Below are 24,132 nucleotides of genomic sequence, written 5' to 3' on the forward strand. Positions count from 1 at the left end.
AAACTTGTGTGAGACGGTCTCATGGGACGTATTTTGTGAGACGAATATCTTATTTGGGTCATCCATTAAAAAATATTATTTTTTATGTTAAGAGTATTACTTTTTTATTGTGAATATCTGTAGGATTAACTCGTCTCACAGATAAAGATTCGTGAGACCATCTCACAAGAGACCTAATCAAAAAAGTTTACTATTTTCCTCGATAGTATTTTTTTTATGAAGTTGTTTTGTATTAATTTTATGTATGAACCTCACACATGTTTATATTTCTAGAAATATAAAACATATATCTCTATTATAAAATTAAAAATCTCAATAATAGAGACAAAAATAGGTGTTATGGTGATTTTTTCTTTTTTATTTTATTATTTCAAAGAGTGAGTCTCATGTGAGACCGTCTCACGGATCATAATCTGTGAGACGGATCAACCCTACCCATATTCACAATAAAAAGTAATACTCTTAGCATAAAAAGTGATACTTTTGCATGGGTGACCCAAATAAGAGATCCGTCTCACAAATAAGATCCGTGAGACCGTCTCACACAAGTTTTTGCCTATTTCAAATTGTTTAAGTCTTTCATTTACTTTTACCATTATGGTATAAGTATCATTTAAATATAATAATTACAAATTGCATTATTGACTTATCATTACTTTTTGTAATTATGATATTAACTCTATTTAAATATAAATAAAAGTAATTTTTAATAAACATCGTACAAGCACGCAAAAAATGCGCAATTACACTATTAGACATTAAATCTCCCCATAGAAGGCTATATTTTCAATTATAAACATGATAAGCACAAAATTGAGTTTTGAACATAGAACTATATCATATCCATAATAATCATTTCATTTATGCGAGTGAACAAAAGAAGGAACTTTACAAACAATTTAGTAAATATTCATGTATCATATTCATGTTCAGAACCAAGCTAGATACTTTGATTCTTTCACTGCTATGAATCTCTAGAACTTTGTGATCTTTATTACTCAATGTTTTCAATTTCTAGTTCACTTTACATTTAATGTATCCAAGTTTTCTGAGTTCTGGGCATTTTGGAGTACCCATCCGAGACCCAGTTCCCTTGTTAAATTATATCTTTCTCTTTGTTGTTTATGCTTACTTTCATTTGGAGTGAGTCCAGTTTAGTTTGAATGGTACAGGGAAAAATGAGCAGTTCATTGATCAAAGATATCGATGCCGGATTTGGCTGATTGGTAAGAAGCTGTTTTAAACTTGAAACTTGTAAAGGCTCTGCCGACTTTCGTACTCAGCTCCATTGAACATCTCTTAGAATGTTACTTCAAGTACATCATGGTCTGTTGTACATGTGATATCTCTTGTCCCACATGGTAAAAATTAAATATTTAACATAAATTTATAATGGGCTTACAATGGACTTCTATAGCTTAATCATTTTCGTAAATCGAGGACGATTACAAAATAATTATTATAAAGGTTAATTGTGCAGTCACGCAGGCGTGGGTCCGAACTCGATGTGTGACAGTACGATTGGGACTCTCATCGATATATCAGATAATCCTACAAGAGTAAGTATAGGGCAAGAATGGGAGAGAGCCGGATATTGCACACATGATTCCCATTATTGTTACTGGAAATGACCTCAGGACTGTTTATGCTCCGTTGATTCGCGATGGAAGGATGGATAAGTTATGCTGGTACCCTCTTATCTTAATGACTTTGTTTGTGCCTGAATTTAACAATTAATTCTCACCGATGATACATATGATGAATATTGAATAGAAACCATTTATTATGTACACAGATGCTAATCCATTTAATATGTACACAGATGCTAATTTTAATGATCTTGCACATATAATATTTGTAGGATTGCAATCAAGAAAACAGATTTCTCTCTTCCCACATGTTGCATCTTGCAAAACACATCTGATTTTGTATACGTTAACTTATGACATGTGAAATGTTGTTGTTGAGCCACTAAACTTAAATTCATACTCTGCAAATAAATTGAGTAAAATGATGGGTAGGATCGAATCCACATGAAACAAGGATGATTTCTTTCAAGGAAAAACAATTATAAATGAGGGATTTGTTGGATAAAGAATAAATAAAATCCTAAAACTAAAATTACCAAGTAAGGAAAATTAATAAATTTAAAGAGAATTAAATAATATAATCAAAATGATGCATTAAAAGAAGAAATTCAATCTTATAAAATTTTGATTAGTTTCACTATTCAATTGTATCACACTTTATCGATTAACATATTATTTATTCATCCAGTTACATAACCTTAGAATTATATATATAGCTGATAAAATCCTTGTGTTTTCTTAATTTAATTGACCAAACCAAGCATCCCGTCAAAACTTATCAATAATTAACTGGGCACGATAATGTTCCATATTGATTTAAAAAACATTTTCATTTTGTGAAAACAGTTTATCCTAAAATCTAACAATCGAGATAGCTGCAACTGATAATTTTAGTTTTCGTCGATTTATTTAGACTAATTATGATATGATAGCACAACACACCTAATCTAGCGCTACTAAGGTACCAATCGTTCATGACAATTACAGATTGCTGAATTCTTAGATAGCAGTAGAAAATTTTATATCACATAAATTGTCATATTAATCAACATACATATCCCTTAAATTAGAAATTTTTTTTAAAAAAAAAAACTTAGCCTAGAGTTACGGAGATAAGATAAAAAATTCCTTGTGTTTCATGTCGAAAAGAGTGGAATTATGTGTAATTTTTGTATCTCCTTGCTTTCACGTAGATGGTTAATTGGGCCAAAGAGAAAAGCTCATTAACTAAAAGAAAACTAATGTTAAAAACATATCAAAAAAGAAAATTAACCATAACTTAAGGTTCTTGCAGAAACTATCAGTGATACCTAGGGGATCATGGACGATGTTACTAGACGCTTTTATCATGATCCGGATGATGCAATCGGAATTAAGGTATTGATGAAAAAAATGAGGTTAATTAGGGTAAGCCCGAATAATAATAAATGTTATTTTGAATCACATGTAGATATAAACCCACAACTAGATGTATCTATCATCTATGAACTATTGAGGGTCACACAAGTATCGAATTTTGTGTTGCCGTTGAGAAAGTCAAAGTTCAATGAATTGAATTTGACGATTGTATTTTGATGGACATCAAACATAATGCTTATAAAGGGGTTTATAAGTTGATTCTATAAGATGAAATGGAAGTTAGCTTGATTTTTAATTGAAAAAGGAGAGAGGAACTGTCTGTATTCGAAATTTTAAATTTTCATTATATGAACAAGATTTGTATCGTTGGTACATCGTTACTGTCGGATCGTCGATCTATGCATATGAGACACACACACACACACATATATGTATGTGAAAATGTCATGCATTATCAAAATTTGATTTACGGATGATATAATCACATGAAGAATTTAAAATAATGGAAATTAGAAATCCTGATGGGAGAGGGATTCCTTGTGAGATCAGGAATCACACTCTATAAATATTTCGTGAAGGGTCAAATGAAATAAGAAAATTTTTGCGCATTGTGTGATGCACAAAATTTCACCTCTCCTCTTCTATAAATATTTTCTCCCATCACAAAATATTTGAAGAAAAATTTCGGCCGTGCTCTTCCTTAAGCTGCCGCCTCGTTGGTTCCGCACCAACTCTGGATTTTTGAAATTTGTGAGTCCTAGTCTCAACGAAAAAATTATTTGTGATTTTTGGTGCAATCCAAATGAGAAACACAGTCTTTGATTTTGGACTTAATTTAACGATAAAAAGAAAGAGATTCATTCGAAAGGACATAAAAGAAAGATCAACTCTGTTAATCTCAGATTGATTTGAATTTACCAAGTCCGGACATATTTGCTCCTGTCTTGATTTGAATCCTTACCCATTTGACTTGAAATAAATGTTGGGATCCGACTTGCAAAAGGGGTAACTAGGAATTGCCTCTACAATTTAATACCTTTTAGACTGATTATTTACAATTTTATTTCATTTACTATAATCTGAATCCTTTCTTTGACCAGTTGTGCATTGTGATTTGGCCTGAGATCAAGGATGATAATGTGATTCATTAACGACGACTTTTTGAATTCCGTCGCTAAATTGAATTAATTTTGTAGTGGTAGAAAAACAATATGTTATGATAGAAGAAGCATATTGCCAACAATAGCATAGGAAATAAAAAGCTAATTGAGATCGACGACGATGAAATATTGGGCGGTTGTAAGAAAATATAAAAACAAATGTTGTCTTGTCCAAAAAAAAACAAATGTTGTATCAAATATCAGGATAGTACTCGTATATTTGTTAAGATAAAAAAGAACATCCAAAGTATATATATTTATGGTCTTTATGTTATGAGTAATATTAAAAAAAACCCATTATTAATATTGTTAATATTATCTTTTTTCTTCGTTATTAATATCGATAATATTAATATTTCATTTATAAAATTTGAATAATGTATATTTCATTTATAAAATTTAGGTTATGATTTCTATATATGTATTCTCGAAACTTTTGGATTGATTGCAATGAAAAATTGACGTGTAAATATGAGGCATAAGTGAGTGAAAATGGGTAGATGAGATCCTACTTATGTAGGCACTACCCTCACTACATTTCAACGGGTAAGATCTTGCCACACATACAATTTAAAAAAAAAAGTGGGCAAATCTTGGTCATCCATCCTATCATGGAGACAATGTCCATAAAAATAGGATGAAATAAACCGTGAAAATGACCTTTGAATGGAAAAGAAAACGAAAGAAAAAAGGAGTTCCAATTTAAAATGACACTTTCTTCTCCAGTTAAAACATTTAAACCTAACTTCTATGTCTTGTCGATAAATGATCTAAATTTTGTGCCGTCTTCAAATTGACTAACACTATGTAATAGCAATATTTTCGTAATCACATATGATCTAATCAGTTTATCTTAAAATAATGGTTCGGCTTGGTTCAACCAGACGGTCGGATCGAACACTGTTATATTATATAAAATAATAATATAATATATTAAATTCTAAAAATCTTAAATGTTTATATAAATAATAAAAAAATTATAAAATTTGAAATCTAAACAACCACTTATATAATCAAAATATCAAATATAATCACATTACAAATAAAATAAACTTTAATACTGCTAAAATTATATTTTTAACAAAGTTCAAATTCCACATAATCATATATATAACCAAAAATAAAGTTTAAGATTTTAAATATAAGAAATAATTAAATTCTAAAAAAAATTAAACCGTTTCGACAAGTTTTTTATCGGTTCACAGGTTCATAACAATTTCAGATATTCGATCAAGAATTGATCGATTTGACTGTTAAAACGATTTTTAAGTATGACGCAAAACAAATCAATGATAGATTCTTGGTTGAACAGGCCGGTCCAGATGTAATTGAATGAAGACGTAATTGCTTGTAACTTATCCGAATAATGTATCCATTTTTATCCAAAAAATATATTATCTTAATAAAATGGAAGTATGAAACTTTTATCCATTTGTTTAAAAAATATGAATTTATGTACACTATTATTGACACGTGTTAAAAAACAAATGATTTTAATCTTATTTGCTAATCAATATTTTTAGCGTGCATGGTTGTGGAAAAATTCGTTTTTTCAACACATAGAGATATCCATTCTATTTTTTGTTCAAAAATTTATTTTATTTGCAGCCAACTAATCTTTTGTGTGTATTGTATAAATCTTTTAAATAATATAATAGCTTGCAAATTTCGTTAGTCAGGTAAATCACATTTGGAAAGTCATGTGTGACAAGATTACTCGAGAAAAGTGTTGAAATGAGGATCGAACTTCTGACTATTGATCAAACATCAATCTAGTCCACCAACTCAAATATCAACTGACGCTTCTTATACTCTTTTTTATTATAAAAGGGCCGAGTTTTTTGCATGGCCTATAACTCGATACTCTTGACTTCTAATTATTACAAATAATTGGTTGAATTAATGTAATGTAGGACCAAACGCTTTCCGTTTTACCAAAAATTATAGTTTTTGGTAACGGTGCAAATCAAATTTTTTAAATCATACATCATTTCAAGCACCACATTTATATTATACTACTTAAAAGAAACAAGTAATGCACCAAAAAATGTCTCTCTTAATAATTATATTCCTTGTAATTAATAAGAATCGAACTTGTGACATTGACTCCGATATCAATTATTGGACCGAGCACTTGTCGTTTTACCAAAAATCATAATTTGTGGCAGTGATGCGACTAAAATATTTTAAAATATAAAGTAGCTCAACATTATATTTTGATTGTTTTATCTAAAAGAGACAATTATTGCACCTAACAAATAATAATCAATTTTTTTGTCATAAATTTAGAGGTAGGGATGGCGAGGTAGGGAATCTTCGTTTTTTCTAAACGGGTATTACCCATTTAATCTTTGCAGGAATTAAATCGCCATCGGGCTCCTAACTCGATTACCTAATTGACTTGAAAATATCCATCGCGACTACATGAATATTAAATTTTTATCATAGTCTTCATCTTCGCTTCAATAATCTAGATGTAATAACGATGTGGACCGTATTTGTCATCATTATCTTGACATGACGTGAATTAAACTTCCTCATCACAGCTTCAAATATCACTTGAATTAAAAAAAAGTTTACAAATTCCCTTAAAAACTTAATATTGATAAAATAACTCAATTATATATAAATATTAATATCACATAAATAATACAAACTTTTTTCATTCATGATTTTCACAAAAACAAAAAATGAAACCACATAATTATCACGAACGAGATTTGAATGTTATGAATTTGAGTTTTTTGTTAGTTATTAATTAAATTCATTATTAGTAGTAGTAATGATATTATCATTAGAGGGATTGAGATGTATAGAATGGAGATATCATTTTCATATTCTTCTATGGTTTGCTTCGGAGATTTGAAAAACCTCAAATCCACCTCATTTCGGGTTCGCAGACAAAATTGTCATCCTTATTTAGAGGTTAAGTCACGTTATTATTATTATTATTATTATTATTATTATTATTATTATTATTATTATTTGGAAAAAGGGTTAAAAATAAATTCCTATCTTTTAAAATATAGACGGTGACAAATCAAAACCCATTTGCATCCCAATTTCAAAATTTAAATTTCATTTGATGCCAAGCATAGTGTGCTCTATTATTATTCAGCCTAAACAGCCAAGACGAGAGACAAATTTGAATGGTACACTTGAAATTTGAAATTCATAAAATATTATGGGACTGAGCGCTTACCGCTTTAAATCGCACAGCAGCTCACGGTTCGATCGCTCTACCAAACAAGAACAATTATTGCACCCAACAATCTTCCTCCCAATAATTGCACTCTTTGCAAGCAATGTGAATCGAACCCGTGACCTTGGCTCTGATACCAATTGTAGGGCCGAGTACTTGTCGCTTTATCAAAAGCTACAGCTAGTAGTAATGATGCAACTCAAATCTTTTAAATCCCACAGCAGCTCAAGTACCACGATTCGGTCGCTCTACCAAATAAAGACAATTATGTATCAAACTTAGGGAACGTCATATACTTAATATATAATAATTGTTGATATTTAAAGTGAGATAGGTAATGTGGAAAATCGAATTTTAGATAATTAAATGAATAAAACAAAACAAAAAAACTTGTGATGTATTGGAGGGAAAGATTCTAGTGGAATTGAATTTTAAATCTTTATTCCAAATTTAACCAACTTCTTTGGACGATTTCATGAATCTACGGATTTGAAATTCTTCAAATTTTAGTATTTTTCGTAAATTTCATTCGTGACAACGGAAATCAATTCTTTCTAATATTATATTAAAATCAAATCCTCTGGTCGAAACACCGATCTATCGTTAATTTCATAATTAATAAATCATCAATAGCCGATGGATCAACTTGTTGTTAAGTTGTTATAATCAAACATATGAGAGAAAGCATTGTATTGATTAGGGATCATTAATTAAACACCTAATTATAATTATAGGCAAAAACTTGTGTGAGACGGTCTCACGGGTTATATTTGTGAGACGGATCTCTTATTTGGGTAATCCATGAAAAAGTATTACTTTTTATGCTAAGAGTATTACTTTTTATTGTGAATATGAGTAGGGTTGACCCGTCTCACGGATTAAGATCCGTGAGACGGTCTCACATGAGACCCACTCATAATTATAATGGCCATCCATCCACATATGCTTCTACGGCACTGTCGGTTGAGGATTTTGAATCAAACATATCTTTAAAGAGTAAGTCTCTTGTGAGACAGTCTCATAAATCTTTATCTGTGAGACGAGTCAACCCTACCGATATTCACAATAAAAAGTAATATTTTTAGCATAAAAAGTAATATTTTTCATGGAGGACCCAAATAAGAGATTCGTCTCACAAAATATGACACGTGAGACCGTCTCACAAAGTTTTTGACATGCGTAAAATAGGTGTGGTTATTTTTTTTAGACATATAATATATATAATCTCGAGTATAGAAAATTAATAATTTTTATAGAATAATTAATAATGTTTATTTATAATTGATATTATTCAATTGACGCATATAATTATGTCATATGATTTTTCTCTATTAATAATATGTATTTGGCACTTTACTTATCTTTAAATTTTATAATTTTTAGCACTTGAATGTCATTTGAAAAATATATTTTTAATTAAATAATATTTTATCACGATCATTTTAATTGTATTAAAATTTTAAACTGATAGATTTTCTTGCATTTTTAGGTCTTTAACCTTATTAAATTTGTAAAATACATATAATTTCTTAGATGCTTTGTTAAATGGTTACTTAATTTAATTAGGACTCATTTTATAATATAATAAAATTATTAATCAACACCTTTTTTATTTAATACAAAATTTACAAAGCCCTTATATATAAAATTATGAAAAATCTCAATTAGTAATATGACATTATAAATAATTTATATAATTATTTTGATGAATCTGTTGTATTTTGTAGCAATAAATGAGATAAATATATATTTATTTATTTGGGCATGGTAATTATTCATTTCATATACATGCATCAGGTGGAAAGACAACGCTAACCCTGGTTTTTTCTTTTTCTTTTTTAAGTTGACTAAGGGTGGACCACATCGACCCTGCCGACACACGATGCCAAATCTACCGCGTAAGCTTCTTTCATAAAATATTCTATCTTGATTTTAAAAATCAATTGTAACATTTTTTTTATTTAATATATATATTTGGCCTACGTTGTTGCATTGTATTTCCACTTTGAATATAAAATATAATTTTATGTATATATAATCATGTCAGGAATAAAAAATAAAATGAAGAAATATAAGGTTAAAAAATCAAACGTAGAGAGAGTTAAACAAAAACTTGTGTAAGACGAACTTACATGTTGTATTTTGTGAGACGTATCTCTTATTTGGGTCATCCATGAAAAATATAACTTTTTATGTTAAGAATATTACTTTTTATTGTGAATATTTATAGGATTACAGATAAAAATTCGTGAGATTGTCTCATAAAAAAAATTATCAATAATCTTCTTTTATGTCCGACGAATTCATTTGTTTTTTATAAAAATAAACAACTGGAAAAAAGGGGTAAAATTTGGTCAATATTTTATTTTGACTATATAAATTAAATGTTCCCCGTTAAGGGTAACGCCAAAGTAGAAATATTTGACATTATTCTCTCTATTTTCAATTTTCGTAGAAAATAATGTATCGGCACATCATATTCGATCCATGTTTTTTTGGCACTTTACAAAATTATTTATTTTGAAATGTAACACTAATTATGTGTAACTTCTAAGTCGACATTCGACAAGACGATATTTTAGATTCAAAATTCTATTATAGCAACATTTTCTTTGGACATCAAGTTTTAGTATTATCATCGATTTCAAAATAATACTTGATACTCAATGAAAATTTAGGGTTCGGTTCCAACATGTGATGGCAATCCGAATGCAGACCTCGAATTTTACTATATGCCTGAAATCACGAAAGTGATCGTTAAAAATGGGCCAGAAGGGTGTCCCGACGTAGCCCCTCCGATACTCAAGTGATAGACTGAGAATATAATTAGAGAGCAACAAATGGTGCTGCTGAAATTCAATATAGTGAATGGATAGTTAGACTTTCAAACTTGATATTTATAAGAGAATACACGACTTCTATCATGGACCTTCTACCTTAGCTAAAAATGGATCGAAAATCCAAGATCTGATTTGGGTTTAATCTTGATGGACTCATTCGTGAGAGATATCACTATTAATACACACTAATCTTATTCTAACATGTCAATTAAAATCAATAATTTTATAGAATAAGAAAGTCTAACTAATTTCGTTACACGTCGATTATACAACACATTTTGCCGCTAGAAAGTTGTAATTTATTTTCAAAGTTATGATTGACTATTTCCCAATGATCCGACGACACGTTCACTTTCAAATTTCCTCGAAAATGATATCTCAACAGTCGATAAATTTCGAATCCGAAGAAAAAGACTAAACCCACACGTGGACCACGTGTCCAAACTTTTTATTAAAAATCCATCGATACCGTCACGTGTCGGTGAGGCAATGACATTATATTATATTATATTATATTCATTCCTTTCCAAGTGAGTGCACCCAACGGCTAAAAGAACAAGCCTGGAAATCGAAAGAAAATTCAAGAATTCCTCGAAAACACACTCTAGGTGTGTTGTTGTGTGTTTCCTCATGTTGATATAGGTGTGTGAGCTGAGGTTTTGGAGGGAGATTCTTAGTTCTGGCCGGGTTAAGGGTGGTTCTGAGTCGACTCGGCGGTGTGAACCGGCGGCGGAAGGTGAAGATTCAGGTGATGGAGTGGTGGCACAGAATGATATTCCCTGTTAGAAGGGCTTGGTTTTCGGTGTCGAATCGTGTTAGGAACCGTAAAAATGGTAAAAATCGCCATTTTTTTGATCGTTTGATGGGGTGATGTTTGTGGTTTTCGAAGCTAATTTTGCTCTCCAGAATTTAAAATGAGATATAAATTTATTAGTCGGAGTGAAATTTTGTTAATCTGAAGTTATTTCTCACAAAAATTTTGGATTTTGCTTACCAAATTTTAAGAATGCAGGAAGAAAATTTTGATCTTTTCATTTGGGGGATTGAGCAATTGGTGGTTCTTTGATCGTTTCAACTCCTTTTCATACGTTGGCTTTGATTCCTAGTATTCTAAGTTTTGACAAGACTAAAGTATGTGTTCTTTTCGTAGGTTGGCTTTGATTTATTCACTATTGTCCAAAGATGAGATAATTGTGTGTATAGCAAGTCAAATAATTATCTATTAAAGTTCATGGGATTGGCTTTGTTTTCTTGAATATCATTTCTGCTGTTTGTTTGACAACAGATTATGCTTTCTGTTTCATCTGCTGAATTCTTACTTCTCGAACATTATGTTCATCCCCATCACATCTATCTATAATTCTATTGATAAAGTTTGTTTCTCGCCTCTTATCTTATGTTCTTTTTGGACTTTTGGTTTCTTCAGGTGCCGGGCTTCTGAAACTGCACAACGACATTCAAAGTTGTGGATACGAGGACGTGCAGATTATGTGGGAAATGTTGAGAAGAACAGAATCACAAGTAATGTCGCGCCATGACAAGCACAAAAGTAGATGGTTTTGGAGGAATTTTTCATGGTCCAGCACCCATTCAAACCATGGTGCAGCGGCAGTTTCCTTTTCTTAAAAATCAAACTTGATGAAGAAAAGCTCTCCATCTATTGCACAATAATATTATACATCCACTCTACCCTTTTTGGAATGTGGTGGATCAGTTATCGATATATATCACAGATACTTTAAAATAATGGAGTCGTTTGTAAATATGCGTGTCATATTTTGTCATGATTCTCAGTGGAGATTTACGTTGGAAAGAACTTTTGAATCAGCCAATTTAATCCAGTTCCTCGGGTGGATCATGATTTTTACTTAATTAAAAATTTATTTTTTGGTGCTTTCAATTAGACATAAAACATAAAAAGAGTAGGAATTAATAAAGTTCTTGGTATAAAAATTGCAAGTGACATGAAGACAGGTTGAAAATGACTCGTATAACATAAAATTTTACCATTTCAAAAAACTCAGAATGAGAAATTTTCTACTGATATAACACGAACATCTTCACCTCACCCATTCCCTGTCCGTAGAAGAGAAACCACTGTTTCATGCCTCTTCAGTGAAGCTTCATGTTAAGCCGAGGATCCTGAACGATTCTTCCCATATGGATCCGAAGTCACGGTCATATCTCAAGTCAAATCTTGATTATAATGCAACACCCAATCGATTTAAACAGTAAAACTTTCCCTCTCTGGTTCCACTGTTCAAGAAAATCTGGCATGTGGCAAGTTTCTTTAGAACTTGTACATCCTTAAGTCTATACTATAGCGACTTTCTGCGTAACACAACTTGGATCACACAAGTCCCACGTAAATCGAGGGACAGACAAATGTATTGATTAATCCAACGTATCAACGCCTTACAAATGTATTGTTCATCACCTCTTTACATAGTATTCTGGTGTCATTAGCATACCACAGCAACAAAATACTAGATGTTTTCGTTATTTGTCTTGGATAATCTTTTTCTGTAAAAAAAATCTTCGTCATTTCAATAATCTGTGATCAATACAATTTTTCAGGGGCATAACATTCTATGAGATATAAAACATTGGCAACAAACTGAAAGGCAACTAAGAAACTACTTCAGATAAACATTCATTCCTCAAGACATGAGATACACGCGGGGGCAGTAATTTGAGTTTGCAGCCGTACAGATTCTTTGACAGTTGATTCACCAGCCATAGAACCACCCCGAAATTAAATGTGACAGTTGATTCACCAGCCATAGAACCACCCCGAAATTAAATGGATGCTGCTCGAGGAGATAGTGGTATCCGTAATGACAATGGTTCTGAAGGAAAAACTTACAGATGCAATTACATGGTGCAGATTATTTGTCTAACAGAATACTATTGACAGAAACCATGGCGATCTGTCGCGAAAACATATATCAGCACAATGATGCTGCAACAGTGCAACTGGGGTAACAATTGGCAATCTTAATAGCAAAATACGAATAACAATAGCAATGAACGGCATACCTGGTACAAGAATCAAAGATTGACATGGAAGGATACTAAAGGCATGTTTTGGATGGTAGGAGTGGGTAACTCTCAGCCCTAAACAAAAGGAATTGGCAACAGAGGAAAGAATATAAACAGCAAATTATAAATGATCTTAGCAGGTTACCTAAACTGTTACATCTGAACATTTCATCTGAAAGTATGCCATACCAGAGGTAGTATAACTGCAACCTACACAGGTCCAACAGAGAAACCGAATTTTTCGGAAGCAGTTAAATTGTTTCATTTATGAGGTGCTGTCAACGCTTCTGAGTGAACTAAAAGGAGTATGCCAAAAAAATAGGAATAAAATAGTATTAAAAACCAAAGAGTAAATTTCACTTCAACCAAACAATTTCAAACCTGTACTTCAATTCAAGTACAGGTATATTGAAAAAAGAGGTCTTCACCCTATCCCGAGGAAAGAGTCATCCTTCAACAGCTAACACTAGCTTCTGTGGATTGAGAACATCTTTAGCCACAAAATTTTAAAATTAGCAACTATTTGCATGTTAAATTCAGAGAGACGCAACAACATGCCATGTGATGCAATTTGGCATCTGAATTACAATACGCAACAAGCGCCAAAAGCAGCAAGATATTTGTCTTAACAAAAAGAAGCATGTAAAACAACTGGTCAAAGAACGGTGTTAATATTAAGATTCCGATCAATTTTGATGGTTGAGGTACATGCACATGACTATTGCATCATGCATGTGTGCCTTTCTTCTGAAGTACCGAACTACATAAATTATTCATGCAAAACTGTTCATGAATTACTAATTGACTGCAAATTACAAGAAAAGGAAAAAATATGAAAACTGGGCATAATGCTAATCATACAACAGCGCAACCGGATTTTATGTTATGCGTATCTGAATGGTCGCTGATAGTGGCTTCCTATTAAAGAAAAGCCCCATAGCAGGGTGGAATAAAGATTCCCTGCTCCGGTCCCTGTCTTCTCGTACTATTCAAGAGGCCATGCATGAAAACATTTAAAGCCATGTTGAGGCCAGAATACCAACACGCAAAGCATGCCTTTTGATCCAGCAGGAACCAATTCATTCGGTTATGAAACCACAGGCCCATATTCCGTGTTATTCTTCAAAGGCACGAGTACATATTTTCTCGAGCAACAATGGCCAGTCTTCACCAAGTTGGCTAGGATTCAGCTCCATGGCAACTCTGAAGTCCTGTAAAGAAATCGGGTAATGGGTCCTCTGTTCTTGCACTTCCACAGGCTTGCCACTTCCAAGCATCTGATAATGATGAGCTGGTAGGACACCATTAATAAGCTTCATATGGTGGTGAAGCTTGTGGGTGTTATTCCTTGTCAACTCATGTCCTGACCTTGATCCAACAAGTCCAACGCAAGACGTAATTAATCTTTTCAGATAAGAATCCAAACCATGGTTCAGTATGTTGGCGCAATCGACTGACACCCCTTCAATCTCCTGCGTCATAGTAATTTGCTCCATTCTTTCCCTTAAGGTAAGACTGTCCAACAAAGCACCATCACTGAATGTACCAATACATCTAAGGGTGCTCTCTGGAGGCAGCGTTCTTCGTGCCCCACCAACGCTAACTGAACATAATGGAACCCCAAGAGGAGCTTCAAGTGAAATTCTTGATGAAAGCTGTTTTCCATCTTCTCTGACCACCAGCTCCAAATGGTCTTTGTTATAGACGGGAGACAGACCATCTGACGATCTCCTTACACCCGATATTTTAGCCTGCTGAGGAACATAGATCTCATTTTCATTCTTTTCCAACTGCACAAGTCCTTGATGATGCTGCACAGGCCGACCTATATGCGGTGGATTGATATCCCCGTTCTCTAAAATGACGTTAAATTCATTTGATTGATTGGATGTAGATACCTGTGAAGCAAAATTGGTCTTCCCATTTGGTCCAAGAGCACTACGACGCTCCCCATTTCTACGATCACGGTTACCAGATCTGGCTTTCCGAGGAGACACAGGTAACACGTCACCTCCATTTGATGAACCTGGTGAACTAGAAGCCTGAACCATGCCGATGTGGGACCCATTCTGGTAACCATCTGCAGATATCGCCTTGCCACCAACTTGTGTCTCGTGCTTCAGAACATCATCTTTGTGAATGGACGGTGGTGGGCCACTCTGGCCACAAGCATTTCTCAGAATAGAACGAATAAACTGATTGTGGAGCGGAATATTTTCCCGCCCGATAATTCCCACACAAAGCTTATCAAACTCGCCTTTGCTCACTTTTAAACTCAATAATTTATTCAAGTAATAAAAATACTGCTTGGACCTCTCTGCCCCAAGTTTCTTCACTATCTGAGCTTTCAACTCAACAAGATTGATCCGTGAATGCTGATATGGTGGTCGCATCTTTCTGCACCCTTCTCTCCTTCTAACAATCAAAATCCATACAACAGACACAGTAGTTCCACAGAAGATACAGAACCCCAATCTATATTAGGGTTGTTTTGCCCCAGTTCCACAAACACATTTTCCTAACAATATTTAATCCATCAAACCACGAACTTAACAATGCAGAACTAAAACCCATCTCCAAAACCTCGATTATTACACATAATATTACTCGGAGGATCGAGTCCAGACCCAGAGATCTAAAACTTTCAATTAAACCAACTCTCCCTCCAAAAACCTAAATTTTCCAACACATTAAAATTCTTCAACACCAAACTCAAAGCCAAAAACTACTACTAAAAAACGGAGTCTTTGTTAAGTTAGACCACCGAGAGCAAATAAAGATACCTCCCTGACACTGAAAGCAACACCGCAAACAATTTATTTTCTGAAAATTCAACAATAACCCAAATGCCACTTCCCCTAGAAACGATTCGAACTTGAATTCCCAACTTCAAGTTCAGATTCTTATGCTTAGAATCAAACTTGATAAATGAATCGTGAAAGAACATAAAGATACAAACTTGAAGAAAAATATGAGTTCAAAACAGGCGCAGAAACGAATGGGCTGACCTTATTGCAGCTACCCAAAATTAGATTCACGAGGAAAAAAACGCAATCACGAAACACTTTTAGCTTTAATTTTCCTTATCTCTTTTCTCTTCAATTGCTCTCTGAACCCATTTTGCTCGTCGAAATATTTCTCCTTACACCTTCAAATTTTTGCTTCGAGCTCTCCCTTTCGTTCTGCTTAAATCCCACAATTTTTTTTTTATTTTTTTTCCTGAATCAGAAAATGGAAGACCCTTCTCTTCGTTTTCTCGGATCGCTCTGCCCTTCGATACGCCCTTTCTCTCTCTTTGTTCGTTTTCTGTCTGATTAAAAGATAATAACTTGTGTCAGAGTACAACTTACGCTGCACAAGGTACGACAAAAAAATGTTGTACATTGTGTTGGGATCGTTGTAACGGTTCTGGCAGTATAAAATTAAGTCTGGCATTATAAATTTCTCTTGATAGAGGCCTTATCGACGTCACGCGACTCGGTGATCGTGAGGTTCACTTGCCGATTTACTGGTTAGCTACTATTGTCGTGGTTGCATTTGATTGGTTTTATGCATTCCTCCTCTAAATCGTGTTTTTTCAATAGCTCAGTCAGCCAGAATTAACGATTTTGAGAGGGAAGAACAAATATCATGGCAAGGGTGAATACAGGATTAACTGTATTCTCATCTAATAAAGTGTTGTGATCAAGAATGTTTTGAGACTCGATGGCAAATTAATGTATATGCCGGATCACGACAATGTTGTTGATATTCATCACGTGATCTATGAATATGTAACAGTTAATATATCTTATTATACTTTCATAACAAGTATGATCATTTATACGATTATTCAAGAATACTAAATATGGAGAAGATATATTTGAAAACATGCCATGCATATGCTAATTTTTGGTATATAATGTTTCAGAGTGGGTCTCTTGTGAGACGATCTCACGACAATGTTATTTTGACATTCAAAGTGTTCATTGAGCGTCGTATGATCTAAAACATCCATATGATGTTTAGATCTGTTTACCTTTGCGTATTTAATGTTAGACATCAAACCAATATGAGATTAGTCGAGTTATCTCTTCTTTCAAATCCTTACGAATGGATCTTCATCCTCCTTCGATCGTCAAATCAAATCAGCGATCAGAAACTTTGTTTCTAATATAGAATTATATTAGAGATTTAAATAAAATTTGCATCGAGATTCGATCATCGGAATTTTACAGATTCGGAAGGTTTGTAACAGCGTCGGGGCGGCGCATGGTGGAAGGGGTGGTGGCCGAAATCTCCTTGTGAAATAAAAAGGGTTGGCCGAAATTTTGCTTGAAGAATGAGATAATTTTGTGTATCTTTTTTGTATGGTTATGTTACATGTTATCAACATTTGATAACATATTAATAAAAATATATTAACCCAATGCTACTAGGATTCTTAATCATAATCTCATTAGGATTGCTTCAATATAATTAATTAAATTCTTATATAGTATATATAATACAAAGTTAACTCTTGATAATACATGAAATATTTATATACACACACACACATACATACACACACGCACACACATATGTATATACATGTAATTTGTAAAACTAAATAACTATTATTTAATTTCTTATTTAATTTTTAATCAATCAATTAATCAATTATAGATCTCTCTAAAATATTTTATGAGAGCCATGTAAATTAGTAGTAATCAGTACGGACATTATTATTTAATAAGTATATTCTAAATTCACTAAATAAATAATTGTGAACTCATTATAACCTCGATCGATGATCAAACTGCATCAATGTATCGATGGTACAAATCTTGTTCAGATAATGAAAATTGAAAATTTCGAATGACAAAATTTCAATTGATTCATTTTTGGCAACTACAAATTTTTTATGAACTCCTTCACTAAAACGGTTTTTTTATAAGCAATCTGTTTAATTTTCATGAAACTACAATCGTCAAATTCAACTCCTTGAATTTGACTATCTCAACGGAAATACAGAATCCAATACTTGTGTTATCCTTAATGGTTCAGAGATACGGTTAGCTGCAGGTTCACAACTACATCGTGATTCAGAATAAAATTTATTCTTCTCCGGTTTCATCAACCCGTTGATCAAGAATGTCAGAACTCAAGTATGATCGCAGTCATCGGATCATGTAAGAGCGTCTAATAGCATCGCCTCATGATCTCCTAGGTATCATTCATAGTACCTACAAGAATCTTAATTTAAGGCTAGAGTATAGTACGATCCATTCAACCCATATATAACGATAAAATCTGCAACCACTCGAGAGTTGCAAATGAATTCGATAGTGATGTGATATATCTTTGAGTAATAATAGTGACATCATATGTGCAACTAAAGAACCGTCTTCCCTAAAGCACATATCTATTATTGTTATTGTTGTTATTATTATTATTTAATTATAACATTAGTATAATTATTTTTAAAAAATTTCAAAAAATAATCAAAATTTTCATCTAATAAATTATTTTTTAATTTTTTTAAAAAAAATTATTTATTCTTTAAAATTTTGTTACACACAGTGTTCTAAATGGCGGCCGCCTAGGCGGTAGGCTGCCCTCGACCGCACCGCCTATGGATGAGGCGGGTGTCGAGGCGGGTTGAGGGGTGTCGAGGCGGGTTGAGGCGACGAGTAGGCGGGTCGAGGCGGCGAACAGGCGGGCGAGGCGGCGAGCAGGCGGGCGAGGCAGTAGTCAACAATTTTTAAAACTTAGTCAACAATTTTAAAAACCAAGTCATAGTCAACTAATTTTAAATATTAAGACTATTTAAAAGTCTTACTTGGAGAATGGTAGTGGAGGCCTCAGGAGCGGATGAAGTGCTACATCCAAGGAGGAGTGCAAGGAACATCCCCATTAGAGAACTTAATGAATATTTAGAAACATCGGAGGAGGAGAATGAAGAAAACGTTGATTGCGTCCGATAATGAGAGGATCGTGGATGTAGTAGATGATGCATATGTAGATGATTTGGAATATTAGTTATGTTTAGTCTACTACTTGTTCTAATGATGGATAATTGATTGAAACTTTGAAAACTTAAACTTAGTTTTTTGGTAAAAAAAATATATATATATTACTCCGTTAGCATAATAACATTAATATAATGATGAATCTTTATTGATTGCACATTATCTAGATGATATTATATTTTGTACTTAAACATTATTTAATTGCACATTTTACATAAAAATTATAATATCACATGATTATCTATAAAAAAATTATTTAAAAAAATCCAACCGCCTAGGCGGCCGAGGCGGTAGGCGGTCACCGATCGCCCCGCCACCGCCTCCCGCCATTTACAACCTTGGTTACACATATAACATACTATTTTTTAATATTTTTTTAGCTTTTTATTAGTAACAGTTCAACTCAATCAATATATCGAATGCAATGGTAAATAATTCAATTTGATAGCATGACTATTATCCTTACTTGAAAACGTAATAATTAAATATATTCATTGTGTCAATAATTTTAAGTAACTATTCAAAAGCTCATATTTATTGATTTCAATACAGAGATGAAATACTAGTTTAAATATAATATAAGTATTTAGATATAGAAAGGATAAAAATGGGTAGAATTTACATATAAACTCAACGGCCAAGATTTAGGAACTCACTAGCAGCTATTGACATACTGATCCACTCTCTCGCTTTCATGTTCCTCCTACCTACTCAATATCTGAGACACTTGTGGCCCTGCAACACTTTCACAGTCACTGACCAATCTATCACATTGAGATATGTAAAACAACATGCTTCTATAATCCCCTCTACCAAATGCCGAGGCCGCGTTCTCGAGTTTGTATGTCAATACCTTATAGTTACTTTCACAACTCTGATAACAATTTCATATGTCTTTATCGGGCTCACGAACTTTCAATATTTGCATGACTGTATGTGTGCTTTCTATCAATGATATAGATTCACCTAGAACTATATAGCACAATCTTTTAATATCAATATTTGGAGAGTAGACGCGATTATGGAAAAAAAATGATGACAAATTTCAAATCTCGAGCTCGACTAAAAATTTGATTGATCAATTCCTCTGGATCACTTGAGGATGGACAAATCAAAATAGAGAGCACCACCACAATTGAGAGGAAGGTAAATGATCTTGGTATAGCAGCCATTTTGCAAATTTTCTCGACCTCTTCTTTTTTCCTTCGCCTCTGATTTTCTTTTGAGAATTTGTCACACACAAAGGAATTCACACACATTCTCTCATTGTAATCTAGAAAATATTGCATAATTTTGACCACCAAAACACAGATTATACAACCTAATAATCCAGTTTGGGTAATTTTGTGATTTTGACTGGATTGAATGTAATTCACTTATTATTTTTTTACAAATAGAAATTTGGGTAATTTTGCATTTTTTCCAGTCAAAATAATTTTGCAGTTTTGCCCCTTGAAGCTTTAAAGAAGTAAAAGATATTTAATAATCAACAGTAAAAGTACATAAAATATTACTGTCAATTGTGATAATTCTATGTTATATGATATTTAATTGGGATAAACAGGGAAAGATATATGATTTTAGACTTGAACATTTTCAATTTTAATTTAGAATTTGGGATTTGAAATTTTCAATTTAAATTTAAATTCGTGTTTATTTCGAATATATGATATTTTAAGATAAAAGTAATCCAACAACATCGTATTGTAGATCTGCCACTCATTGATTACTTCCTTGTCCTTGAGACGTGAGACGATATTATTACAATTTATGTGTTTTTTTTATATAAAGCTTTTATAACTCAATCCCTAGAAAATGTTATATATAGTTCCTCAGATCTTACCACATAATCATATAATATGTTACATAATATGCATAAAAAATTCGACTAGTTCATAATATAATGTATATACGACAAAATAGTCCAATCAACACATTATTTATATAAGTGTATCAAAACAATATAATCATTACACAACATATAACTTTAATTCAAAAATAAACTATAAGGAGACCTCTGCTAGCTTTGCAATAGGGGGAATGGTGCGCAATGACGAGGGCCAACCTATGTTGGCGTTTGGGAAGAAAATTACTAAGCCACAGCCAGTTCTTATAGCTGAACTAACAGCTATTGTGGAGGGACTCTCATTGGTGCAGGATCATCATCTTCAACTTCATCAAATTTGATCAGATTCTCTTCTGGCTGTGCAAGCAGTCACACGTCCAAAAGAGGACTTCAGCTATGTTGGCACTTTTGCAACTGATATTAGACGACTTATGAGTAATCATACTTAACGTTGAGCCATGTGATGCGCTCAGTTAATAAACTAGCACATTCTTTAGCTTCTTTTGCTATTTCTTCCTCATCCTCGTTTGTGTGGATGTCAGGAACTTTTCCTGTTTGATTAGTAAATCTTGTAATCTTGGATATTGACATTATTTGAATAAAATTACAAGTTTTACTGTAAATAAAGAAAACTATATTTTCTCGATCAATAACATGAGTTCTCTGTCTGAATACACATAATCTTTTACCTTTTATCATGTCTCATCATTATTTCTATAACCTATTAAACAAAAATAGTCCTCAAAAAGTTAGCATATGCAATAAAAATCATCTGTTAATTATTAAGGGTCCGTTTGGTTTGAGGGATTAAGTGGGATAGATTATTTTATCCCACTTTATCCGGCGTTTGGTACGGATGATTAGTTAACCCACCTTATCCCTCCTATAAATGATTATGTTATATTAGGTAGGTTAAAATAATACCTCCTCACCCCCTAGGATTATTTATCCCACTCTTAATACCTCCTATTTTTCCAATTTTACCCTTCTCCTAAATTCAAACTCACCACCACTTCCCGCCACCACCGCCGCCTCCACGACCGTCGCCGGCCGACCACCGACCGACAGGCGACGAACTGCCGACCGCCGGTCGAACACTTGACGACAGCCAATTAGCGACGGTTTGTAAAAAACCGTCGCGCATAGCGACGGTTTGAGACAAACCGTCGCCGATCTAAACAAGATCGGCGACTGTTTTTGAAAAACCGTCGCTATTCGCGACGGTTTTTTACAAACCGTCGGTAATTTTCCGGCAATCGTTTCCGGCCATCTCACCCGCCGACCTTTTCCGGCATACCATTTCCGCCCGGCCGCCGGCCGCCGCCACCACTGTCGCCGTCGCGAAGAGGAAGGGCAATTTCGTCTTTTCATCAAAAAATTCAAAATTATCCTACACTTAAAAATCTTACCAAACATAATATTATTTTACACCATATATTACAATCCTACCACAATCATTTTCTTTATCATTTACGTACTAATCATTAGTTTATCCTATCCTTCCAACCAAACGCAGCCTAAAAGATATATTAATAACCTATCATCCGATTTCTCTCATTGTACTAAATTTTGACAGCTAATTATTAGAATATTGAATCTAGTACACAACATGATTTGACCAATTAATTTGCAAGTTGGCTTCCATGGTTTTAAATATCAAAAAGAAAATAACCTATTTTTAAATTATAATTTTCCTTTGATAATATTATACATATTAAATTATATAATTTTGTTTTTTAAATTATTAAGATCTTTGATAAACTCTAAATATAAATATTTATTTTTAAAAAATATTTTTTAATAAAAATTCTTGTTTCCATATCGTGTGAGATTCTATTCAAAGAATAAACTATATGACAAGTGAAACTTATAAATAATCAATGATAGATGTTGTAATGAAGAGATGATGAATATAGACACCGCATGAGAGCAATGACAAAAGTTGGTGATTTACTTTGAATAGATCAAGTGCTCAAACCAAGACGTATTATTATGTTTCCGTGGAGTGCTGAAGATACGCTTACACAATATCTAACCACGATATGTTAATTATTGTGTTAATCATAAAATAAAATTCATCAAATAAAGTTTCGGCTTCACAAACGTTGCATTAGTAGTTTTGGTTATTTGATTTAATAAGTGTTTTGGATTATTTTGCTCCATCACTTTGTTAGTTAGTTTTTCTTTACTCACTAGTATTGGTTTGTAAATCGACAAATTTTTCCAGTGAATCTTTCGCCATGAACCAGCATACACTTGTGCACGATTAATTATGTCTTATTTTATTCATCAAAGTTTAACTGTGTGATAAATTATACCATTTCACTGCATGTTATGACGTTAAGATGTTACAATAATGTACACAATACTTACATATGATTCACACAATCTCCATCTTTTTAGTACTTTCATGTCAAACAACTCTTTCAAATATACCAACCTAGTAATATCTATGCCTTATGTTAATCCAACTGGGATCTTATTTTGTGATTTTGACTACTTTGAAGGTAATTCACTTAATATTTTTACACATAGTAAGTTGGATAATATATATATATATATATATATATATATATATATATATATATATATATTATTTGAATAATTTTTCATCTTAGTCCTATATCTTTCAACTCATAAATAACTTACCACGCTCTCTCTTTCACCAACAACTCTTGACAATCAAGGTAATATCATTTCATTTTCATTTCGGGATAGTATCATTTTTAATTTTATATATTCAGTAATACGAAGGCGACACACGCACACACGCACAAATCAAAATAGTATTTGAATAAATTTTATGGTTTAATAGAGTTTTATAAGTGAAAAAATTTAAAATATATGTTTGGATAAATTATTTTAATTTTTTAAAAAAAGAAGTGATACAATTTTTAAAAAATAACGGATATGTATTTTTAAATATATTTTTAGAATCGTTATTCTAAATACATGTCAAACAGTTAATAAATCTGGTCTTGTTTTAAAATGGATAATTGCTTTTCCCAAAGCTCCCTCCGATTAACCCCACTTTTTTCCAAGCTCTTTTTCATGAGTAGGTTTCTTATAAGACGATCTCACAAATCTTTATCTGTGAGACG

The 24,132-nt window shown here is 32.7% G+C and overlaps 1 protein-coding gene and 1 long non-coding RNA gene across 2 annotated transcripts; one reads left to right on the forward strand and one right to left on the reverse strand.

Moving 5' to 3' along the window:
- The first annotated feature begins 10,635 nt into the window (after positions 1-10,635).
- Positions 10,636-12,003, forward strand: LOC140803413 (uncharacterized). The gene is made up of 2 exons (XR_012111865.1): positions 10,636-10,983; positions 11,577-12,003. It is a non-coding gene; the product is annotated as an uncharacterized lncRNA (long non-coding RNA).
- Positions 12,004-13,835: 1,832 nt separating this feature from the next.
- On the reverse strand, positions 13,836-16,487 carry LOC140803412 (uncharacterized). Its single transcript, XM_073159283.1, has one exon. The coding sequence runs from the start codon at positions 15,583-15,585 to the stop codon at positions 14,308-14,310; it is 1,278 nt and encodes a 425-aa protein (XP_073015384.1). The 5' UTR covers positions 15,586-16,487; the 3' UTR covers positions 13,836-14,307.
- Between the last annotated feature and the right edge of the window lie 7,645 nt (positions 16,488-24,132).

Source organism: Primulina eburnea, chromosome 10 (genome assembly GCF_022965805.1).
Source record: "Primulina eburnea isolate SZY01 chromosome 10, ASM2296580v1, whole genome shotgun sequence".
In the NCBI taxonomy this organism is placed as follows: domain Eukaryota; kingdom Viridiplantae; phylum Streptophyta; class Magnoliopsida; order Lamiales; family Gesneriaceae; genus Primulina; species Primulina eburnea.

Coding starts and splice junctions, on each gene's coding strand:
- LOC140803412 (XM_073159283.1), bottom strand. CDS start 15,585: ATGCGACCACCATATCAGCATTCACGGATCAATCTTGTTGAGTTGAAA.